The sequence below is a fragment of the Sander lucioperca genome, chromosome 14 (genome assembly GCF_008315115.2).
Source record: "Sander lucioperca isolate FBNREF2018 chromosome 14, SLUC_FBN_1.2, whole genome shotgun sequence".
Taxonomy (NCBI): Eukaryota; Metazoa; Chordata; class Actinopteri; order Perciformes; family Percidae; genus Sander; species Sander lucioperca.
Genome location: NC_050186.1, coordinates 16,413,369 through 16,433,401, shown reverse-complemented (window position 1 = coordinate 16,433,401; position 20,033 = coordinate 16,413,369). Strand labels below are relative to the sequence as shown.

General features: G+C 39.4%; 2 protein-coding genes across 3 annotated transcripts in view; one reads left to right on the top strand and one right to left on the bottom strand.

The window, feature by feature from the left end:
- dnajc8 (DnaJ (Hsp40) homolog, subfamily C, member 8) overlaps window positions 1-2,740 on the top strand; it is a 9,613-nt gene extending 6,873 nt beyond the window's left edge. Inside the window, exons 7-9 of the mRNA XM_031296005.2 lie at window positions 1,823-1,914; window positions 2,109-2,184; window positions 2,270-2,740. Coding sequence (XP_031151865.1) covers window positions 1,823-1,914; window positions 2,109-2,184; window positions 2,270-2,392 — 291 coding nt within the window. The 3' untranslated portion in view covers window positions 2,393-2,740. The remainder of the gene's footprint in view (window positions 1-1,822; window positions 1,915-2,108; window positions 2,185-2,269) is intronic.
- A 4,139-nt stretch (window positions 2,741-6,879) lies between these two features.
- clk2a (CDC-like kinase 2a) lies at window positions 6,880-19,116 on the bottom strand. 2 transcript variants are annotated; one of them, XM_031296000.2, is made up of 13 exons: window positions 19,044-19,116; window positions 17,572-17,759; window positions 17,146-17,428; window positions 15,356-15,446; window positions 14,407-14,473; window positions 13,583-13,699; window positions 12,751-12,917; window positions 11,781-11,875; window positions 11,239-11,368; window positions 9,388-9,470; window positions 8,944-9,023; window positions 8,729-8,819; window positions 6,880-8,581 (listed from the first exon to the last, which is right to left on the bottom strand). In XM_031296000.2, the coding sequence occupies exons 2-13, from the start codon at window positions 17,757-17,759 to the stop codon at window positions 8,393-8,395; spliced, it is 1,581 nt and encodes a 526-aa protein (XP_031151860.1). In that variant the 5' UTR covers window positions 19,044-19,116; the 3' UTR covers window positions 6,880-8,392. The 2 variants fall into 2 exon arrangements, with proteins under 2 accessions (XP_031151860.1, XP_031151861.1); XM_031296001.2 differs by lacking the exons at window positions 15,356-15,446; window positions 17,572-17,759; window positions 19,044-19,116 and having other exon boundaries at window positions 17,146-17,388.
- Window positions 19,117-20,033: the final 917 nt, after the last annotated feature.

Genomic DNA, 20,033 nt, shown 5'->3' with positions numbered 1-20,033 from the left:
TATGAGTTTTTGATGACGTACTATACTATGACTTTCATGACCTACCATACTATTGCTGTTTCATGACTTTTTATGAATTACCAGTCATGACTTTCTCATGCGGATACTATAACTTTTTATGGCACACAATACTATGACTTATTCTGGATTTGAACCTGTGACCACGGCATTGAGGTAAGCCTCTATGTATGGGCACGTGCTCTACCAGTTGAGTTACCCATGCATCCTATTTTCATAATTTTTAATGACTTTTTGTGACTTTTGGCATAATATACTATGACTTTTTGTGACTTTTTCGACATGCTATACTATGACTTTTTGTGACTTTTTCGACATGCTGTACTATAACTTTTTATTTATTTTTAATTTCGACTGGCTTTTTATGACGTTTTTTAGCCATTCTATACTATGACTTTTTTAGGACATATACTACGACTTTTTTATGACATACTATACTACGACTTTTTTAGGACATACCATACTACGACTTTTTTGACTTTTTAACATACTATGACTTTTTGCAGGACATACTATACTATGACTTTCTTATGACATGCTATGACTTTTTAAATACTTTTTTTATTACATACCATACTGTGACTGTTTACGACATACTATACTATGACTTTCTTATGACATATGCTATGACTTTTTATGACACACTCTACTATGACTTTTTTTGATGTACTACAATGACTCTTATTACATACTATACTATGACTTTTTTCGACATACTATGACATTTTTTATGACTTTTTCAACATACTATACTATGACTTCATTATGACCTACTATGACTTTTTTTTTATCACATACTATACTATACCTTTCTTATGACATATACTATGACTTTTTAAATACTTTTTTAGGACATACTTTAATATGACTTTTTTTATGATGTACCATACTATGGCTTTTTCATGACTTTTTATGAATTACCAGTCATGACTTTCTTATGCAGATACTATGACTTTTTAATGACATACTATACTATAACGTTTTATGGCACACAATACTATGACTTATTTTGGATTTGAACCTGTGACCACGGCATTGAGGTAAGGTAACCTGCAACCACTGGCACATGCTCTACCAGGTAAGTTACCCAAGCGTCCTTTACTTTGACTTTTTAATGACTTTCAGGACGTACTCTACTATGACTTTTTTTTAATGTACTGTACTATGACCTTTAATTTTTTTTAATTATTCAACATACTGACTTTTTGGACATACTATACTATGACTTTTTTAACCTTTTTTCGACATACTATTCTGACTTTTCTCGACATACTACACTGACTTTTTTTGACATGCTGTACTATAACTTTAAAAATAAAATACATACTATGACTTTCTAATGACATAATATACCATGACTTTAACGTACTATACCAGAGTCTTGTGCTATTTGGCAATCGGATCACCCCCTACTGTTCATTTAGTTAATAAGTAGCTATTGTTTGAATTGAGGACACATTGCTGTTAAAAAGATTGTTTAAATATTTTAAATAAAACGTTTACACTTTTTGAAATGTATCTATACACTGAACTTTAACTGTAGCTATTGCTGCATCTTAGCCACGCTCAAGATGATTATTTAAAACCTTCAATCTAAATTAAGTTCTAACGTCAATAATAATGAAAAAAATGCTAAACAGAATAAATTAATAAAAACAAATACTAAGTGAGGTGATACAAATATTGTAATAGTGGAGTGTGTTTATTTACCCATAAACTGTTCACAATAATCAAATTCAGATAAGTATGTTTATTACTTAGTGTTTTTCTTTGACACTAAGACCAAGTTGTCCATCTTTTCCAGTTTAAACAAGCCGTGTACAAACAGACCATGAAGTTGTTTGCAGAGCTTGAAATCAAGAGGAAGGAAAGGGAAGCAAAGGACATGCATGAAAGGTAAATGATGCACAGTATGTTTACAACCTGGTTTTTGTTCAAGCTGTAAAGAATGGTTACCTGCCTTCACCTCTTTATTTAAATGTACAAATCTTGTAAATTGTGATGATTAATTTGATGATTATCTGAGCAAAAGGTTATCAGATTTCACTATTAAAACACATTTAGAATGTAATTTTCTCTTAATTTACCAGGAAAAGAGCACGAGAGGAAGAAATTGAGGCAGCAGAGAAAGCAAAGCGGGATAGAGAATGGCAGAAAAACTTTGAGGTGCGCGTCTTCATGACTGCGGTTACTTACTTATAAATTGCTTTTGGGATTTCTTAAATTAACTATTTTTTGTAACATTTGTCAGGAAACAAGAGATGGGCGAGTGGACAGTTGGAGGACTTTCCAGGCTAAAGGCAAAAAGAGCAAGGAGAAAAAGAATCGGTCCTTCCTCAAGCCCCCAAAAGTCAAGATGGAACAGAGGGAATGATGCTGTAAAATGGGACTTTATTAGAATAAACCTACCGTTATAAAATCCCCCAGCTTCCCCATTCTAGGTCATCATCTCGTCGTCTGCAGTCAACTGTGAAGTCGTTATTGCACAGTCATCGGGATACTTATCGTACGACAACGTCCTCATCCAGACCCTGACAAATGTAGTTTTGTATTTGGTTTTCTAATGTACATATTTGTGATCTGGACCCAGAGATCATACCTGCCTTGTGTGAGATAGAGAAATGATGCATCTTCCCCTTCTGTAACTGATGAGAAATGTGATGTCATTGTTCTTTTTGTTCTTTTTAACTAAATAAAGCTTGGTCTTAACAAGCCTACCTTACAGTGGTCTACAAAGCTGAGTCTAAACTTTGCATACAAGTTAAATATGTAGTTAGGTATGGCAAGATTTTGAGGGGTGAGATGGTATGTGGTATTACTGCTTTTGATGATCTGGTTGTAATTATAAACACTTCAGGTTCACAAGCCAATACAATAGTGACCGGATACACAACCTTGAAATATGCGGCAGAAAAGGAACATAATTCTAGACCGTCCACCAACGTGCAGAAATATTTTAACTATACAGTACAAATGCAGGTTTTTCGTTTTAGTGTCTTAGTTCTGCATGTCTTAAATGTATTCAGTAAAATACTGTCAATAAAAACACCAAATTGGTGTTTGTTGCACATCATTTCCTATTTATGTTGAATAAAATCCTTTTAACCTGGATCAATAAAATCGTAGTTATTCAAGCTACAGAGACATGCTCAATTTTATAACCCTCATATTTCACAAAAACAAGTAGATTGGAATTGTACAGACAGAGTACAATCTGCAAAACAACCAAGGAATCAAGAACATGCATTCACCTTTCTAAAAAAGAAAAAATCTAAAGAAATGAAGACAGTAAGCCAAATATGTTTGGCATTCCCCCTTTTTCTTGGGTTAAAAAGGTGCGAGCCTCTGTTACATTCAACTCAAATCACCTTTCGTCTCTCAAGCATGAGGATCATTTAAACGGTTTGATTGTCCTTTAATATTAGGTCTCACATGACTTTGCACTGATCTCCACTGACAGGAGGAGATCCATTGCTGCCTCCCAACAGTCCATCCAGACTGAGGCCTTGGAAAGCGCCGAAGAAGGAATCGTCCTTCACTGGGGCTGGTTTTCTGGCAGTGGGGCGCTGCTGCATGTGAAAGAGGGTGAAATATGGATTTGCATGTTAAACAAATGTCAAAAAGTTATAGTATGTCATAAAAAGTCAATAGTATGAATGTCATAGTAAAGTATAATAAAATAGTCATAGTAAAAAAAAAAAAAAAAAAGTTATGTTATATTTTATTGTTCACTCAATTACCCTTGGGAGGCAGTGGTGGCTCCTGAAGTAAGTCCCTCTGACCGTCCTTTCTGCGTTCTTCTTGGCCAGTATGTCTTGCTGTCGTTTCCTTTGGCAAACAGCACAGAGCAACATTAGACAACACGTGGACAAGCCGCTTATTCATGTGAGGAACAGCCTTAGCCTCATTAGGCCAAATCTGTCTGGCCAAGAGTCTCAGCTGGATACCAGGACATTAACTCCATACTTTAATTTCTTAATCAGACACTGTCGGAGAAGTACGAACACAATTCTTTAAAAAAAAAAAAAGGAAACGAATCCATCATTGGATGACAAAATATTACCATGACAGACTAGAAGGCCTGCTTTAGAGCTGATGACTGTAAGAAAAATGTCTGATTTATTTGCCATTAATGAATGAGTTATACATTGAGAAATACAGTTATACATAGAAATGAAATGGTTACCCTACCTTTCTTTCTTTAGTTCAGCCTGGTATATTCTGAGCCAGGAGTCCGGGACTTTCTGGCTGTTGCAGGGAAGGCTTCTCCTCCTACTGACACTCTTCCTGCGGGTGAAGCTGCTCCTGCGGACAGACTGGCTGCCCTTGGCTCCTCTCTTGGTGGAGGGTTTCTTCTTTGAAACACAGCTGGTGAACTGCTTCAGAGGAGCACCCAGTGAAATTAGGGAATCCATTTCAAGAGCTGTCTCGTGCCGATGTTGTTTGTGTGGTGTAGCAGATGGGGTTTCCTAGGCTCTGTGACCGCACACAGGATTATACACTGGTGTCTTGACTCTTCCGAAGTCCAGGACAAAACTCAGCGTTGTTGCTCTTCTAATTTAAAGAATGAAGCTTTTATCTGCAAATACAAATAACAATTATGCCCACTGATATCAGAATGTATTAACAGCAACATTTTCTCATGTTGCCTTCATTTCTTATCTTATATTGTCTTATCAATTAAGAAAAAGCACCTGAACATCATTTACCTAAATTTAAAGTTAATACCTTTTGTTTCTGTGCAAACAAACACAATACACTGTACATGCCTTAAAGAAACAATGGGACTCACCAGCCAGTAGTATCTCCTGTAGACACAATCAGGTGATAGTATGAAAGCTGTAAAGTGTAGAATCCATTTGTTGCATTGCTTCCAGTACTTCAGTGTATGCACATGTAAACACCTCTGCTCTGTCACCGTCTGCTCTTATGGGGATTTGACTGATGACCTCGCTGGTCTTCAAACAGGATTAACCAAAGACGTAAGTGTTTATCTCATTAACATGAGAGCAGAGCCAAACAAACCTGCACAGAAAAACAGGTGCTTGTTGACATTTGATCTCTGAAAATAGCTCGTATAAACTTGAAGTTTACAGTTGGGAGCTGGACTTCAAATAGGCTGGTTGGTCTTAGTTCAAAAGTCATTCTCAATTTCAGTAAAGAGCACATGTATAGTTTGTGTTTAAGAACAGTAACAGCTGATGAGGTCAGTTGGTGACAGACAGACGGAGCGTCGACAGACTGAGAAGATGGAAGGTATGCGACGCAGATAGGATTTTTGTTCTTGTCCCCAAAACCATGAAGCTGCCCATCGACTGAAACCACTTAGCAACTGAGTTACAAACAGTGAATTGTTAATATATATTTCAAAACTACTGACTTCAATTCTATATTTGCAAATTTCTTATTTACAACAAAGATACAGTGCTGTAAGCACTATAATGTTAAGTCAAACAGCAATCTTATATTATTAATTATATATGCTCATAAATTATATAATTTCTTCTCTGACCATCAGACAGGATGGGATCACGGTTAAAATACCAACCAACCATAGTGGGCAAGTGACCCAGACCATCAACTTCCAGGGGCCCAACATTTCTCCGTTAAATTAGGCACACTTTTAACCAAGTGGTAGTAGTCGTAAATTATTTTAGGAAAAAAGTGGATGGAGGTTAACAAAGCAACGGTATGTTACCGACAGCTTTTGCCAGACAAACTGGGCTCAGTATCAACACCTCCAAAACACAAGTGATGTGTGTCAACTCCATCCCCACAGCACCCATCCTTGTTAATGAGGAACCACTTGAGTTTGTGGAAGACCTGGGCAGTCTCATCAGTAAGGACAGCGGGGCATCTAAAGACATTAAAGCAAGGCTGGGAAAGGCTCAGGGTGCCTTCTCCCAACTCCGTCCCATCTGGAGATCAAAACAATACAGCCTTAAAACAAAGATGCTCCTATATAACTGCAATGTAAAGTCTGTTCTGCTGTACGGTTCAGAGAGCTGGTGAGTTGTCAAAACAGACATGAGGAGAATGGAAGTGTTCCATAATGGATGCCTCCGACGAATATGCCAGATCTTTTGGCCTAATAAGATCTCCAACAATGAACTGTACAAGAAAACGGGAAGCCGGAGCATCACCAAGGTGATTACACACAGACGCCTGAGATGGCTAGGACATGTGTTCAGGATGGAGCAGGACCGCATCACAAAAGTCGCCTTAAGATGGACACCACCTGGCAAAAGAAAACCTGGAAGGCCCAAAACCACCTGGCGAGGAACTGTGACACAAGAGCTGGAACAGATGAACCTGTCAACATGCTGCCAGGGACCAAATGCAATGGAGAGTGCTCATTGAAGCCTTATGTCCCATAGGGGATGAAGAGGAGTAAGTAAGTAAGTACGTTACCGACAGATGGGGAAGCTTTGGTGACGAAGCATCGATACACCTGTTGCAGGCTAGCAGATCTTCTGCGTTTCCCTCGCTTCCTGTCTTGGCAGGGTGACAGCTGAGCTTCGGTTTTGGAAGGAAATGAAAGAGAGATTAGTTTCCAAAATAAATTAACTAACAAGAAATGCAAGGTAATAGGAAGCATACAATACCTGTACATGATGACCAACAAGAGGACTTACCAACAAAAACAAAAGTAGTTCCACAATTAAAACTAATATTTAGAGGTCCTTCAAGCAGTTGGGGGGGAAAAAAAGACCCATTTTGGAAACAAAATCAGCATGTGAACCTCTAAACCTAGTGGTATACTGGTCTGCACACCTGAGCTACTTTCTAGAAAAACAATGAAGTGACAACTTCCTAAGGTTGTCACTTTGGCAATACAAGTTAACTAATATGTTAATTTCCTGCAAGCAATATATTTATCTTTATTCATTTTAAAGACCAATTAATGAGTTCACTTTAAATAGAACAACGTAGACACCATGTTCGACCTTCACTTACACATTTCAGACACGCCTGACTTTATGCACATCATCCAGCAGTGGCATTAGTCAGTGAGGTAAGAGACGGACTCAGACACAGTGATGGTATTTAAAGACAGAATGCCTCCCTTTAGCTACCAGAGGCCCAAACCGATACTGAGAGCCCCATAAGCCTTTGGTAAGGAGGACTTAACTTTAATTCTACACAATCTTACATATATACAGTTTTATACGCTTTAAATTTTCATACAAAAAAAAGACAAGTCATGTACAGGGGGGTGGGGACTATGACCTATGGGAACTCAAAATAAATACAAACAGGAGTTGTGTGTGGCTCATTGGCAACCACTTGGAGCTGTGTGCTTAACCTCAATGGAGAGACTTCAGGTCTGACCAAATCACACATGGGAAAGGCAGTGTATGTTTTTCTGTGTTTAAAAACATGCAAGAATGTTCCCATGACTAATGCTGAACTACTAAGTAGTCACTGAGCAAAACATTAATATGAATGTGTTACCCACACCATCCCACCCCTACACACACACACACACACACACACACACACACACACACACACACACACACACACACACAGAAAGCATGGCATAACACAAACACATCTATCAATAAGACCTGTGTGTGTATGTGAAGTGTCCATTATCATCTCATTGGCGAAAAATAACAGACCCCGAGATTAAGGGCAAGAATCTCTTTTTTTAGACGTAAAAAAAGAAACAAGAAAAATGATATGCAACACAAGTGCTCACTTAACAAAAACTTGAAACTGCTGGAGATACTTGCAATTTCAAAGGAAATATGATATTCTATTTGAATGATTTGGTGTTAGCATAATAGAATATCTTGCATGTCTCCATGTTTAGAATTATGTGGGTGAGGACTTGTGCTGCATATACAGCTCTATCTCCCTTTTTCCCCTTTCCTTCAGAATCGATAGACATTTCTTCTCTAAAACTGAGTTTTTGTGTAACCGGTTTTGTAGTGCTTATTTCCTTATAAAAAGGGGAATTATTTTCTTTACATGCTGATGAAAATAATAGACAGACGGACGGAAAGGAAGCAGGTAGTTCAGAAGTCAAAGGAAGACAGGAGCTGCATAGAGGGCTACTTTGGGTACAAACAATCTTCCATTTAAGATTTTTGTCCACTATTGAGGCCGTGGCAGCTAGAAAATAACTCTTTCCAACTCTTTTCCTGTCTTTTGTAGGTATTTTGGTCTCTCTGCTGCAAAAACATGCCTCTTGTGGCTGCAGAGGTGGACGTCAGAGGGGTAGGATGGAGGAGCAAGAAGTTAAGGTGTCCATGCTTTGACAAACGACAGAAAACATCCGAAGCCCCGATTAATTTAACAGTTCACCTGCTCCACATATAAAAAGACCTTGATCTTCTCTGTCATTCAGTCTTTGGAGGCTCATAGGTCACCGGCTGATGTCCCGGTTGCCCTCCCAGTTCTTGCTGCTCCCTGCCTCGCTAATCGCTCCATTCTCAAAGAAAGGGTGTTTGAGGGAGTCAGCCAGAACGAGCCTCTTTGAGGGCTCATACTCCAACATGCTTTCAATAAGGTCAAACAGCTGGTGGTGCTCCTCCGCCTCCGAAAGCAAGTACCGCTGACAGGGGAAAAAGAAACAAGAAAAATTAAGAGGAATACTGAAAGACTGTCAAGAGAACTGCAGAACAAAACAATGCACTGTTTTCACTTTTCAGCCCTGTTAATCATATTTCTTGCTTTTCCACTCCCCGTCTGCCCATCTTACCCGCAAGGGTTTGCAGTTTTCTCTGACGTATTTCCCCGCTGAGGAGCTTTCGTCCCAGTCCAGACGGCCACGATAGAAATACTTCTGCTTCCTGAGAGGATACAGAGCTCAGTGTGAGCAGTGTTCAAGTGTGTGCATGTTTTCTATATAAAAAGGATTATTCATGTGTGTTGCAGGCACTTTTATCACCTTGGTGTGTTTCTGTGTTCTCTCACCTCGTTTTACGAATCATCCTAGAGGGCACTGGTCCCAGGATTCTCTCCATCATTGCCAAATGCTCCCTGTTGTCATGAGTCTAAAAGAAATATGAGGTACACAACCATGATTCAACAGGAAAGAAGAACAGGCAGAGAGGAAGAGACTGATTCAGAAGGTAATCAAAGTTTAACGACTACTGGGTCTGCTGCTACAAAGACATAGTCAGAGCTCACAAATGACACCAAGGGTTAATCCCTACCAGATTAACACATGCCATGTGCACGCTTTATGTTTCACTGTTTGGTAAGATACAGGCCAAGTTATTAATATCAAAGTAGAAAAGTCCTTAAAGCCCTAAAGTAGTCCTTCAGTAATTGGCCTAAAATTCTAATTTGAATGAGGTCTGACTGAGGTCAAGGTCTTGGCAGCAGCCTGTTAGCAGCAGTGGGGTGCCATTGTACCTGAAACAAGGTGAACCCCAGGTAGTACTCAAACAGGATACAGCCAATGCTCCAAACGTCACAGGGATGGCTCCAGCCCAGCTCTGCAGGACGAAAACGTGTATCGAATAAATGAAAAAAATCTACAAAAATGTGTCATACGTGGAGCCTACTCCAGGCTGCGTTTAATGCTTGCTGACATCACACAAAATTATTTAAATGACTCAGCATTTAAGCTACATAGGGCAATCCAGTTTAAGGCATAAATACTAGGGGTGTAACGGTACGTGTATTCGTACTGGACCGTTTCGGTACAGGGCTTTCGGAACGGTGCGCATGTGCACCGAATGCAATCTTTTGTGTGCGGAACATAGGTCAATTTTCCACACGAACATATTAAGTGGCGGAAGTCTCCGCGTTCAGCGCAAATCCCGCCCTGCAGCTGATTCTAAAGTTTTCATTGGTCATGTCAATATGTCAATCACTGTACAGATTGCCTACACCAAACACTGATCTCTAAACCTACCCGCCGTCACTGTAACCTAAACCAATGAAATCGACTGCAGGGCAGGATTTCCGCTGAAGTGGTTTGGGGAAAGAAATAATCACACACCGCACGCTGTACAACAACATACACGGCACGCTTTAGCCCAGCCTCTCTAGCTAGCATCATGGCCAATGCAGACAAGCCCATAGACAGTACGGACAAGCCGGAGCTTGAAGAGCCACCCATATCATTAAGGTCTCCTGTTTGGGAACACTTCGGTTTCCCAGTGAAATACGTCAACGGACAAAGACTAGTCGATAAGATGAAAGCAGTGTGCCGACGTTGCTCAGGAATGATCGGGTATGTTTCTGGCAACACTTCAAACTTGTTAACGCACTTGAAAAGGCATCATGCGAGTGTGAACATCACTACTACAAGGAAAAAAACGACCGTAATTCAAACGCAGCTCCCGTTGGCATTTAAACAGACCTTTGCTGGTAATTCCGATCGGGCCAACGCAATAACGAAAGCAATTGGTGTTTTTATAGCTGCTGATCTACGACCATACTCGGTTGTTGACAAGCTGGGATTGATAATGCTGCACTGTAATCCAGTTATTTATTTATATTTTTGATTATATTTTATTATGTGATATTGGTTTGAGACTGAGAGTATTTTATTTCTTATTCTTTTTATATATATATATATATATATATATATATATATTAAAAAGTGTAAACAAATTGTTAAAAAAAAGTTTATAGTAATAAACAACCTGCAGTTTAATGTTTGCATTTCTTTCCCTTACTGTACCGAAAATGAACCGAACCGTGACTTTAAAACCGAGGTACGTACCGAACCGTGATTTTTGCGTACCGTTACACCCCTAATAAATACCATGTGCTTCCAAGAAGAGATTAGAACCTAGAGGGCAATAATTCATAGACTAAAACGAGTGTGTTAATTTGTACTCCTCACATTAACTGGCCCTTGATCTGGACACTGACTTGCAGTAGTACTGTTGTTAATATGTGAATCCGCTGAATCAGGAGAGGAGGCCAATCACCTTATCTCCTGCAGAACAAGGAACCTTTAAATGCTTTTCAACAGAGGAATGCTGAGCTGTGCTTGTTTTAACAGGTCGAACGCAGCCTCTGTGTAAAAGAACGTGCAGGGAAATCTTTGGTCTACAAAGCTAAGTAGGAAGAACAACTGACTTGTGCCGACTAAAACAGACACAGGTGTTCATCTCCAAACCGGATTCTCCGTTGAATGTCTGGACCTATTTTTATTTGAACTGTGATAGTTTGAAATATTCATAAAATCCTTTCCGAGAAGTAGTGTTTTCAGTGAACGTATGGCCCAGAGCCTATAGAAATCCTCACCTAGTATGACCTCGGGAGCACGGTAATGCCGCGTGGACACAATGGTGCTGTGGTGTTCGTGGTCAAAAGTGGCACTGCCAAAGTCCACCACACGTACTGCCGTGCTCTTAACCGTCCGCTCTTCTCGCTTCTGCAAGAAAGAAAACAGTGTTGTTTTTTTATAGCTTTGATGGACTTTCCTACAAAGTATTATATTAATTGTGTCTGTAAGTAGTGCTGTTCTACGGAAAATTCCAGCAGTTTTTTTTTTTTTTTTTAAACTGCAGCTGTGGGTATTTCACATTTATTCGTGAGACATCTAAGCAATATCTACTTGCAACATTTCAAAAAAGATCAACAATGTTCAGTATCACAGTAAAAAGTGGTACTGGCTTTTCAGTTTTGGAACCGACCTGCCACTAAGTCTATAAAAAGAAAGTTTTTTTCACCTTTTTCCTTTACAATAACTTTTTTTATATAGCATCTTTTAAAACAGACAAATACAATATAACAACAGAAAGCCAAACAGTAAGACCAGACAAAGGCATTCTACTGCATCTTACCTTCTCTACATTGAAAGACATTGTGAAGTCTGAGTTGACAAATAGGATGTTTTCAGGCTTCAGGTCTGTGTGTGTCAGCTTACTGTCATGGAGATCTATGGAGAAAAAAAAAAAACACATGAGTAAATTGGTTATTTTGTCTTCATTTTTGCCAGTAAATGAACACAATGCATCTTCTAATCATGCAGTGTGCTGATCTAAATTCCTTCAGATTAGATGAGACAACATTAATGCGGAGGATGATGATGATGGTTGTAATAACAATAAAAAACATGAGAAATAGTACAAATCCACAGAATACATATACAGTAGATACTAACATTCGAGACTGTAAATTGGAATAAAAAGACCTAGCCAGGAATTCTACATGACGGAATCATTAATAAAGATACTCCTCTGCCTGGCCTTTGGCGCTATAATGCCATCATGTGGCTACAGGCTGGCTACCAAAAACAGGCTTTCAGTGCAGCCAGTCAATTCAAAGGCAACTGATGAAGACACATCATTGAGTGAGGGTGCGTTTGTTGGAAAACTACTTATTTTATAAAAGGTGTATCTTATCTTATTTTAGAAACATTAAGACAAAAAACTATGACAAAAACATACAAGTTCAAGTTATGTGAGTCTCTGTCTACAGTGAACATACTAAATTGGTTGCTTTTACTTGTTAACAATATGTTGAGATTTATATTTACATGTCTTTTGATGGGGGCTATCTGTAGGAGGGCGGAGGATAGGAAGGTGTGTTTTAGTATAGTTTATAATAACATGAAGCTGCACCCTGAGTTCAGTTTTTTCTGCAGATCAACTCAGGTCTTTGTCCACGATATAAATATCTTATAATAATCATTCATTCATCATTGGCATCTTAAATATAATGACAGTGGCATTTTGTTGCATTCTTTAAGTTTATTTTGTACTAAAGCCAAATACAGGACATTTAAAAAAAAACAAAAAAAAAAAAACTTACACTTCACCGCGAGACAGATTTGGTAGGCCATGTGTCTGACCTGACCAATTGAGTAGGGCAGGTAGTTGTTTTCCTTTAGAAAGTCGAAGGTACTGAGAGCTAGCAGCTCAAAGGAGATACACATGTGACCGTGGTAGTCGAACCAGTCATACATCTGTACACACAGGCTGCAAGATAAACAGGATACAACAGGAGGAGGTTTGAGAGTGATGTGGTACATCTAATATTTTTAGAGAGTAATGTAGCACAGCATTTCTTGGTAACTGTCTAAAGCTTCCAGGTAAGGTAAGGTTTTTATCAAACATGAGCAAAACAGTGTTGGTGGCAGTTGTTATGCGGCACGTTTATTTAAAAAATGCGATGGAATATGTGGGATATTTATGCAATTTTATGCAATGAAATTGCGGCAACTTGCAAAAAATTGCGGCAACTTGCAAAAACTGCGGTTTCATCATGGCTTCATCGCGGGGTTTGCAGCTTTTCGATGATGTTCACGTCGCGTAATTACGTCACTTCATAACGTTCCCATGGCAACAGGAGAAAATGGCTGCTCGTGTGAAGTAAACGCAACATTTTTCAACTTTCTGCTAAGATATATGTGACTTTTTTGCAACGAAAATGCGGGGATTATGAAATCATGCAAGCCCCGCATATTTTGCGTGGAAATCGGCAATTTATGCGGAGAAAGTGCAGCGTATTTGAAAAAATGCGGCCCCCGCATAAATATGCGGACTTTGGCTGATTATGCATTGAATTACGCAATCGCATAATCGCGTTTTTCTGGAGGGACTGTCATTTAAATGCAGTGCCACAATACTTAGTCAGAACTCACAATTTGTTATCAGGGTCCTTTTCATTGATCTTCTCTAGTACATTTATCTCCAGGCGAGCTGCTTCCTTGTACTTCTCCACATTTTTGATAATTTTCAGAGCAACATGGGCTCCTCCCCTGTAAAACATAACATAGTATGAAGCCAAAAACGGAGGATATAAAACACAAAACATGCATTACATTTGTATGTAAACCTCACTTTGGGTTTGACTAGATGCCCCAGAAAAAGGCCTGACTGAATTGAGGACACAAAAGTGATTTACAGTAGTAACACAACACTTAACAATATGCAGCTAAGTCTCTGATATCAATATCAGTCATATGGTGGAGATATGAGAAGACCCTCCTTGCAATAAGCATCTTATCAATGCAAGTTCAGTTGGTGAACAGACATGAACAAATCTGTAAGTGTCACTTTTGAAGGCCCTGACCATGAAAATGAACTAGCTTGATGCACATTTCTAGCACTATCACAAGACAATAAATCTTCCATTATGAATCTAACAGGGAGAGACCACACGGTCACATGAGGCTAAGATACAGCAAAGCTAACTCGCCTGCAGTAGCCTGCACCATGTTATCAACACAGACAGCAGGGGAAAAACAGAACCTTTGAAGCTGTGGACAATCTGAGGTTTTTAAATTTAAAACAGCCACAAAACAACAGTAGTAATCAATAGTAAAGGTGAATGTTAACTACTCTTGTCCTAGTCTCATTTGGCTTGAGTCTAACCCCTGAGAGGCATGACACAAACACACTCGTTTCTAAAAATCACAGTGAGCATTGGACAGTTGTTTTTCTCCCAGTGTTAACTGATACATACCTGCGATGGTCAATGCACTGCATCACCCTCCCAAAAGTGCCTTCCCCCAAAGTGCTGACAATCTCATCTGCAACACAACACAGAAAGAAAAGGAAGAGAGAGGGAGGGCGGGGAAAGAAAGAACAGAAGCATTAGACATGTGGACTTAAGCAGGAATACATAATGCAAAGGTGCAGACAGGCGTATCAATTCTAGCGCCCATCCCCTTTTCAAATGGCTGCCTATTCAATCTGGCAGGTTTGAAACACTTTGAGGTAATCTATGATAATTAAAAACATAGCACTATAATACATGTGAAGAAAATAAGGGAGCAAATGTTATGCCCTCCCTTCCTTTGATGACCAATTTGCAGCCATCGAAAATAATGTCACACCCTTTTCAAGATGTGGCTGTCTTTGCCCAAAAGGACACGGGGGTATTGTGTAAAACTGAAAAAATGATTAGTATTTCTACTAAATATTGCATGACCCTGAAAATGACAAACGTGTTAATCTAACGGTCTAAAGGTGTGCTGGTTGTACTAGGAAAATATTAAGTAAGTGATGTGCATGTTAGACGTCTACTAAAAAAAGAAAAGAAAATCCCTGAAACCCTCATAGCGGAAAAATAGCTATCTTAAGTTACGGATTTAGAACTGTAACTGAGTTTTAATCTGAAACGCAACAGAGACAAACATCTGCAAATGGGATTCTATGTTTAGGAAAGTCAAGTAACCTGTGAAACATAGAAAATGCTCCACAGCTTAAAATCCTAGAACAAAAAAGGAGAAGGTATCTAAAGTCCCTCTCAAAATCGTCAACATTCTTGCAATCCACCCTGCTATTTCAGCTAGAGCGAAGAGCATTCTAGCAAGGCATCACCATCATCAGGCACTCCCATGTCATGTAAATGCTCTATGCTTTAATACTCATATGGAGAATGGTTACGATAGAGTAGTGGCAGTGAGTACATCTCTCTTGTAGGACGTCCCCACTCCGACAGATCAGGTGCCCTTCCTCGTCGTCCCTCACACTCAGTGCCCTCGTCCGGCTGTCACTCCGCTGTTTTCACACCCAAACCGCCATCAGCAGGTCACGACACGACCAGAGGGAACAGGGGGTTTTCAGGGGCAGCCGCAGCCATGGCGTCAAGCCGCACAGGTAGACGAGGAGGGAAGAGGAGGGTGGTGTTGGTGGTAGTTGTGGTTGTAGGTGGGTTTGGTGGTCATGGGGCGATTCACGCATGACAGCACGTGAAGGAAATATATAACGATAGGGATATAGTGCAAGGGAACAAGTCAAAGATTACATGTTGTCCTCTGCTCCTCTCCCCCCTCTACCTTTAAACCACAGCTGCTTACAAACAAGGAAGCAACTGGCATATCCATTCATCAACGCAAAAACCAATTAAAACAGTAATATAATTCAAAACTTATCAGGTTGACTTTTCAGATTAAACAGATGGAAAATAAAATGAGGACCATATGCAATCAAGCAGGAAATATATAACCCCAACATATATACTACATAAATTTCCATCCCTTGCTTACTTAAATGTATACTACGTAATACACGTGTGGTTGAAAACAACCCACACAAAAATGCATTTTAACAAATCTAAGAGATTTTAAATGTCATATATAACTTTCAAATAAATTCTAACAAAAATATGTGTTTTATTTAAGTCTAAATTTTGCACAGTGCTTGGTAGAACATTTTCACTTTTTTCAGTGGCCAACCAACTTTTACCACAGGCATTTAGGCTTTTTACAAAAGAACATACAATATAAAATGTTATGAAAGGTAGGACCACGGACACGAATTGTGAGTAGTGACCAGGTGTAAATAGACTTTCAAAAGGAAAAGGTCGGAAAGCTGTGATGGGCGTGTATCTAAAGAGCATCAAGAATAAGTGGTTGATCATTAATGAAACTACTGAAAAAGTATTCGGATAAAAATGAAAATGCTCTGCCAAAAAAAAAAAAAAAATGCCCATAGAGCTCAACAGTGTGGTTCCAGAAGTGAAAATGGAAAAAGAATTTTGATTATTAGCCATCCTAGGTAGACTTACCACGAGCTGAGATTGTGAAACAATGTTTTATGCCCCTGTAGAAGCCACAAGTCCGTATGAAATCAATCTTGTTTACGAAAGGCATATTTTATTCACAATGTCATAGAGAAGCACTACACTACCCACAATCCTAACAGCAACGTCTCTGATTGGTGGAGCTCGCTGTGGCAATGAAAATGTTTACTGCACCCGCGAACCCACAAACGGCTATAGCGAGCTGCTACCACAGGAGTCTATGATTGTTTATGTACACAGTCTCATACCTTTGCCTTTTGTCATTTTTAAAATGTTCTTTTGCGCCGAATCAAATGTTTTATGGTCATGATTCATCTCGTAGCTGGTTGGATTGGTTCATGGCTTAAAACTCTTTATATAAGCCTTTTATGAAATGTTAATGGAGATATTGAATGGGGAAAATCAGCTCAGGAACAAAAGCCGTTCAAAAAGTGGGCGGTCACTGTTGAGCTCTATTTAAGCAAAACCCACCTAAACAAAAAAAGTTAAACAAAGCCCCTCTGAAAAAAACGAAAAACAAATCATAAAGATTTTACTACTTACCAATTCCAGGGGCTGTGGAGAAGAAACGGTTAGAGAAAGACAGAGACAGAAAGAGCTGAGTGGAAGAGACAGAGATGGAAGGAGAGAGGATGAGGAGAGTTACAACACAATCTCAGGACTGGCTGTACTCACCGAGGAGGATGGGCTATAGGACCTGGTTCTACGCCGCCTTCGTTTGTGCTTACGCCTGCTGCCTTTCCGCCGGTACGACTCGTCCCGTTCCCGCCCCCTCTCCCGGCCACGTCGGTAGTCGTACATGTTTGGGGAGAAGTCGCGTGGATAGTAACTTTCAGCTGCTCCATGTGGCTCCCTTTCTCTGTCGCGGTCTTTATCTCGGCTCTGATCCAAGCGTCTGTATCCCTCGTATCTTCGGTCAAATGGCCGGTTCTCCGTAGAGCGATTGTCATAGCTACGACTGAATCAGGACAGAGGCATATGTTGAAACCAAAAGACTGGCAACCAACGAAACCCACAAAAAAGATCTGCAGAGTTGGTACTTGTGATAGAAAATTACTGAAATGTATGTGTAAAATTGCAGCGTAACAAACACAAACATACCTCCTTGAGCGTACAAAGCTTCCTTCCTGTCTTTGTCCCCGTCCCCTTCTGTCTCGGTCTCTGTCACTGCTGGAGGAGTAAGAAGGCGATCTTCTGTGCCGGTGTCTTCGCCCTCTGTCTCTGTAACGGTCTTGGTAGCTGCTTCTACTGTCTCTGTCTGAAGACGTGTACCGTCTAGTGTGAGGCATCTAGTGAATTATTAGGACAAACAAAACATTAAGATTTGTTCTATAAAATACCCTTTAAAGCGCATAGAAATGCTTGTGAATTAAAACCACAGGGAACAATTGTAGGAGATCCCTTTTTACATTTTCATCTGTTCACAATTTTTTTTCTTGCCAAATATTCCTTTCAGTGGGACAGCTGTCCAATGCCAGACTTAGTCATGCATGTATAGCTGTAGGAGTCAGTAGGAGGAACAGTTGTAGTAAACACAGAAACACATTGGATCCAAAACGAAATGAATAAGCAGCCTCATTTTTTAAATCACACGCATTCTACTGCACGTGAAGACAAACGTTAACTTCACTGTTCAATAAAGCTGCCCTTGAAGAAAAAACACATGGCTCCTTAAAATCTGATAGAATGGGCTGATTGACAACAGCTTAGGAAACAAATTTGTTTAGTTTTTTTAAACTTGGTTGTGTAGGAGACCTAACGTTACATTTGAATACAACCACAGAACCACACAGTTCAACACTCCAACTTTTACGATGATCCAGATAAAGCATACCGCCTATAAATATGTGCAAAAATAGCTGCAGCTAGACAGACAACTGTTGAAGCAGGCCTCGACGTAACGTTATGTGAACGGAGAAATGTGATCAAATGCGGCGAAGCATTTTTATAACGCTGTTGCATGATCCTATGATAACTATTAACAACCAACCACAGATAAGCTTAAACACAGCTTCAAACGATTGTAAACATACTAACGTTAATTGGCTGTAACGTAACGTTGTCAATGTACGACTAGCGTAGCTAGCTAACTGATACCGGGTAACGTTATGCCATTATCAGTTAATCTTTAACGTTAACTAAGCTAACGATCGATCCATAACAAAACAGAGTTCCCAGTTCCTAATGCTAACGTTAAAGCTTTTTCTTCAACCATGCAGCTAGCTAACGTTAAGACGATGCGTTAGTGACACTGCTGTTAACGCTATTAAAACATTAACGTTAAGCTCTGCCTCTGTGACATTAAGTACTATCACTCGATATTTTTCAAACACCAACATATTAACAGCAAAATAGTTTTAAACTAGAACCAGCCGGTATAACGAGCGACGTACTGGCTGTTAGCATACTCTGCTAGCAACATTAGCTAATGTAAATACTTTGACCGCCATCTTAGCCTAGCTACGTTTATCAATTAGCAAAACAGACACTTTCACTAACTGCTGTAATAACCGTTTGGTAAGAATGTGGCTTACTTAGCTTACAGCTCGTATATAACATTTAGCTACCGTTACCGTTTTAGCAGCGAGGCCTGTACGTTTGTCCCACAAGAAATCCGTGGTTGCGTTCCAGTTTTCTCTTTTACCGTCTCGCTAGCCCGATGTTCAAAGCTCTGTTACCAGCAAGGAGCCAGCTTTTTTTTTTTCCTGCTGCCTCCGCTGTACGCTAGTTCTGGTTCATACTGGTGGTTCTACCTCCCTGCGCTGAGGAAGTAACGTTAATACAGTCCTGCATGTAACGTTACACTAACAACCGCAACGCACTGAACCTGCTGCAAGTCATAACTAAATCATATTTTTAACAATCAAAATGGCGTGTTTGCCAAGTTTTGAGTTCATATATATTGTGACTGAAAGATGTATCTTAAACTCGATAATTATTCATATTTTTATTTAAAGCTGTAATCTCGAAGATTGCCATTTAAATAAATGTCTGTTAAGTCAATATCTATCGCAGGAGGTGACAGAATGGTCATTGAGCCCATGGCCCACTGATGAAAGTATTGCAATATTTATATATTTGCAGAGTCTGGCGTGACATCTCCCGAAGAAATGCTTATTACATTTTTTTTCTCCATTTTATACACACAAAATGGAACTATATGCACACCATTCTGAAGACTTGAAGCTCATGTATCCACAACAAGATTCTCCAGACTGATTCATTCTCAGCACAATTCCATTGTTTTCATTTAAATAGAAATTGTAAAATCACAGAGGAGTGACATCTTAAGGATAGCCACTCAAGTTTTATTGAATTTTATTATAAAAAAAAACTGCACACACAACACACACACTGCATTTTAAATATCAATATATATTTTTGATGAAAATTAGTGATTGTTGAAAATCAAGCATTTTTCAAGTATATGCACCCTTGTATTAACCCTGAGTGATTTTATTTTCATCATGTCCAACTTTTCATCTATTTATTTTGTTTTCCTTGTGGAAATGGGCTTCCATGGTTTGCATTTTTTTATGTCCTTGTACATCTAGTGAATACTG

Excerpts from the sequence above, each read along its gene's own strand:
- clk2a (XM_031296000.2), bottom strand. The coding sequence starts at position 17,759 with ATGCCTCACACTAGACGGTACACGTCTTCAGACAGAGACAGTAGAAGC. Across the intron at positions 17,429-17,571 it reads AGCTTTGTACGCTCAAGGAG|TCGTAGCTATGACAATCGCT; the intron begins GTATGTTTGTGT and ends GTCCTGATTCAG. Across the intron at positions 11,369-11,780 it reads TGTCTTTCAATGTAGAGAAG|AAGCGAGAAGAGCGGACGGT; the intron begins GTAAGATGCAGT and ends TCTTTCTTGCAG.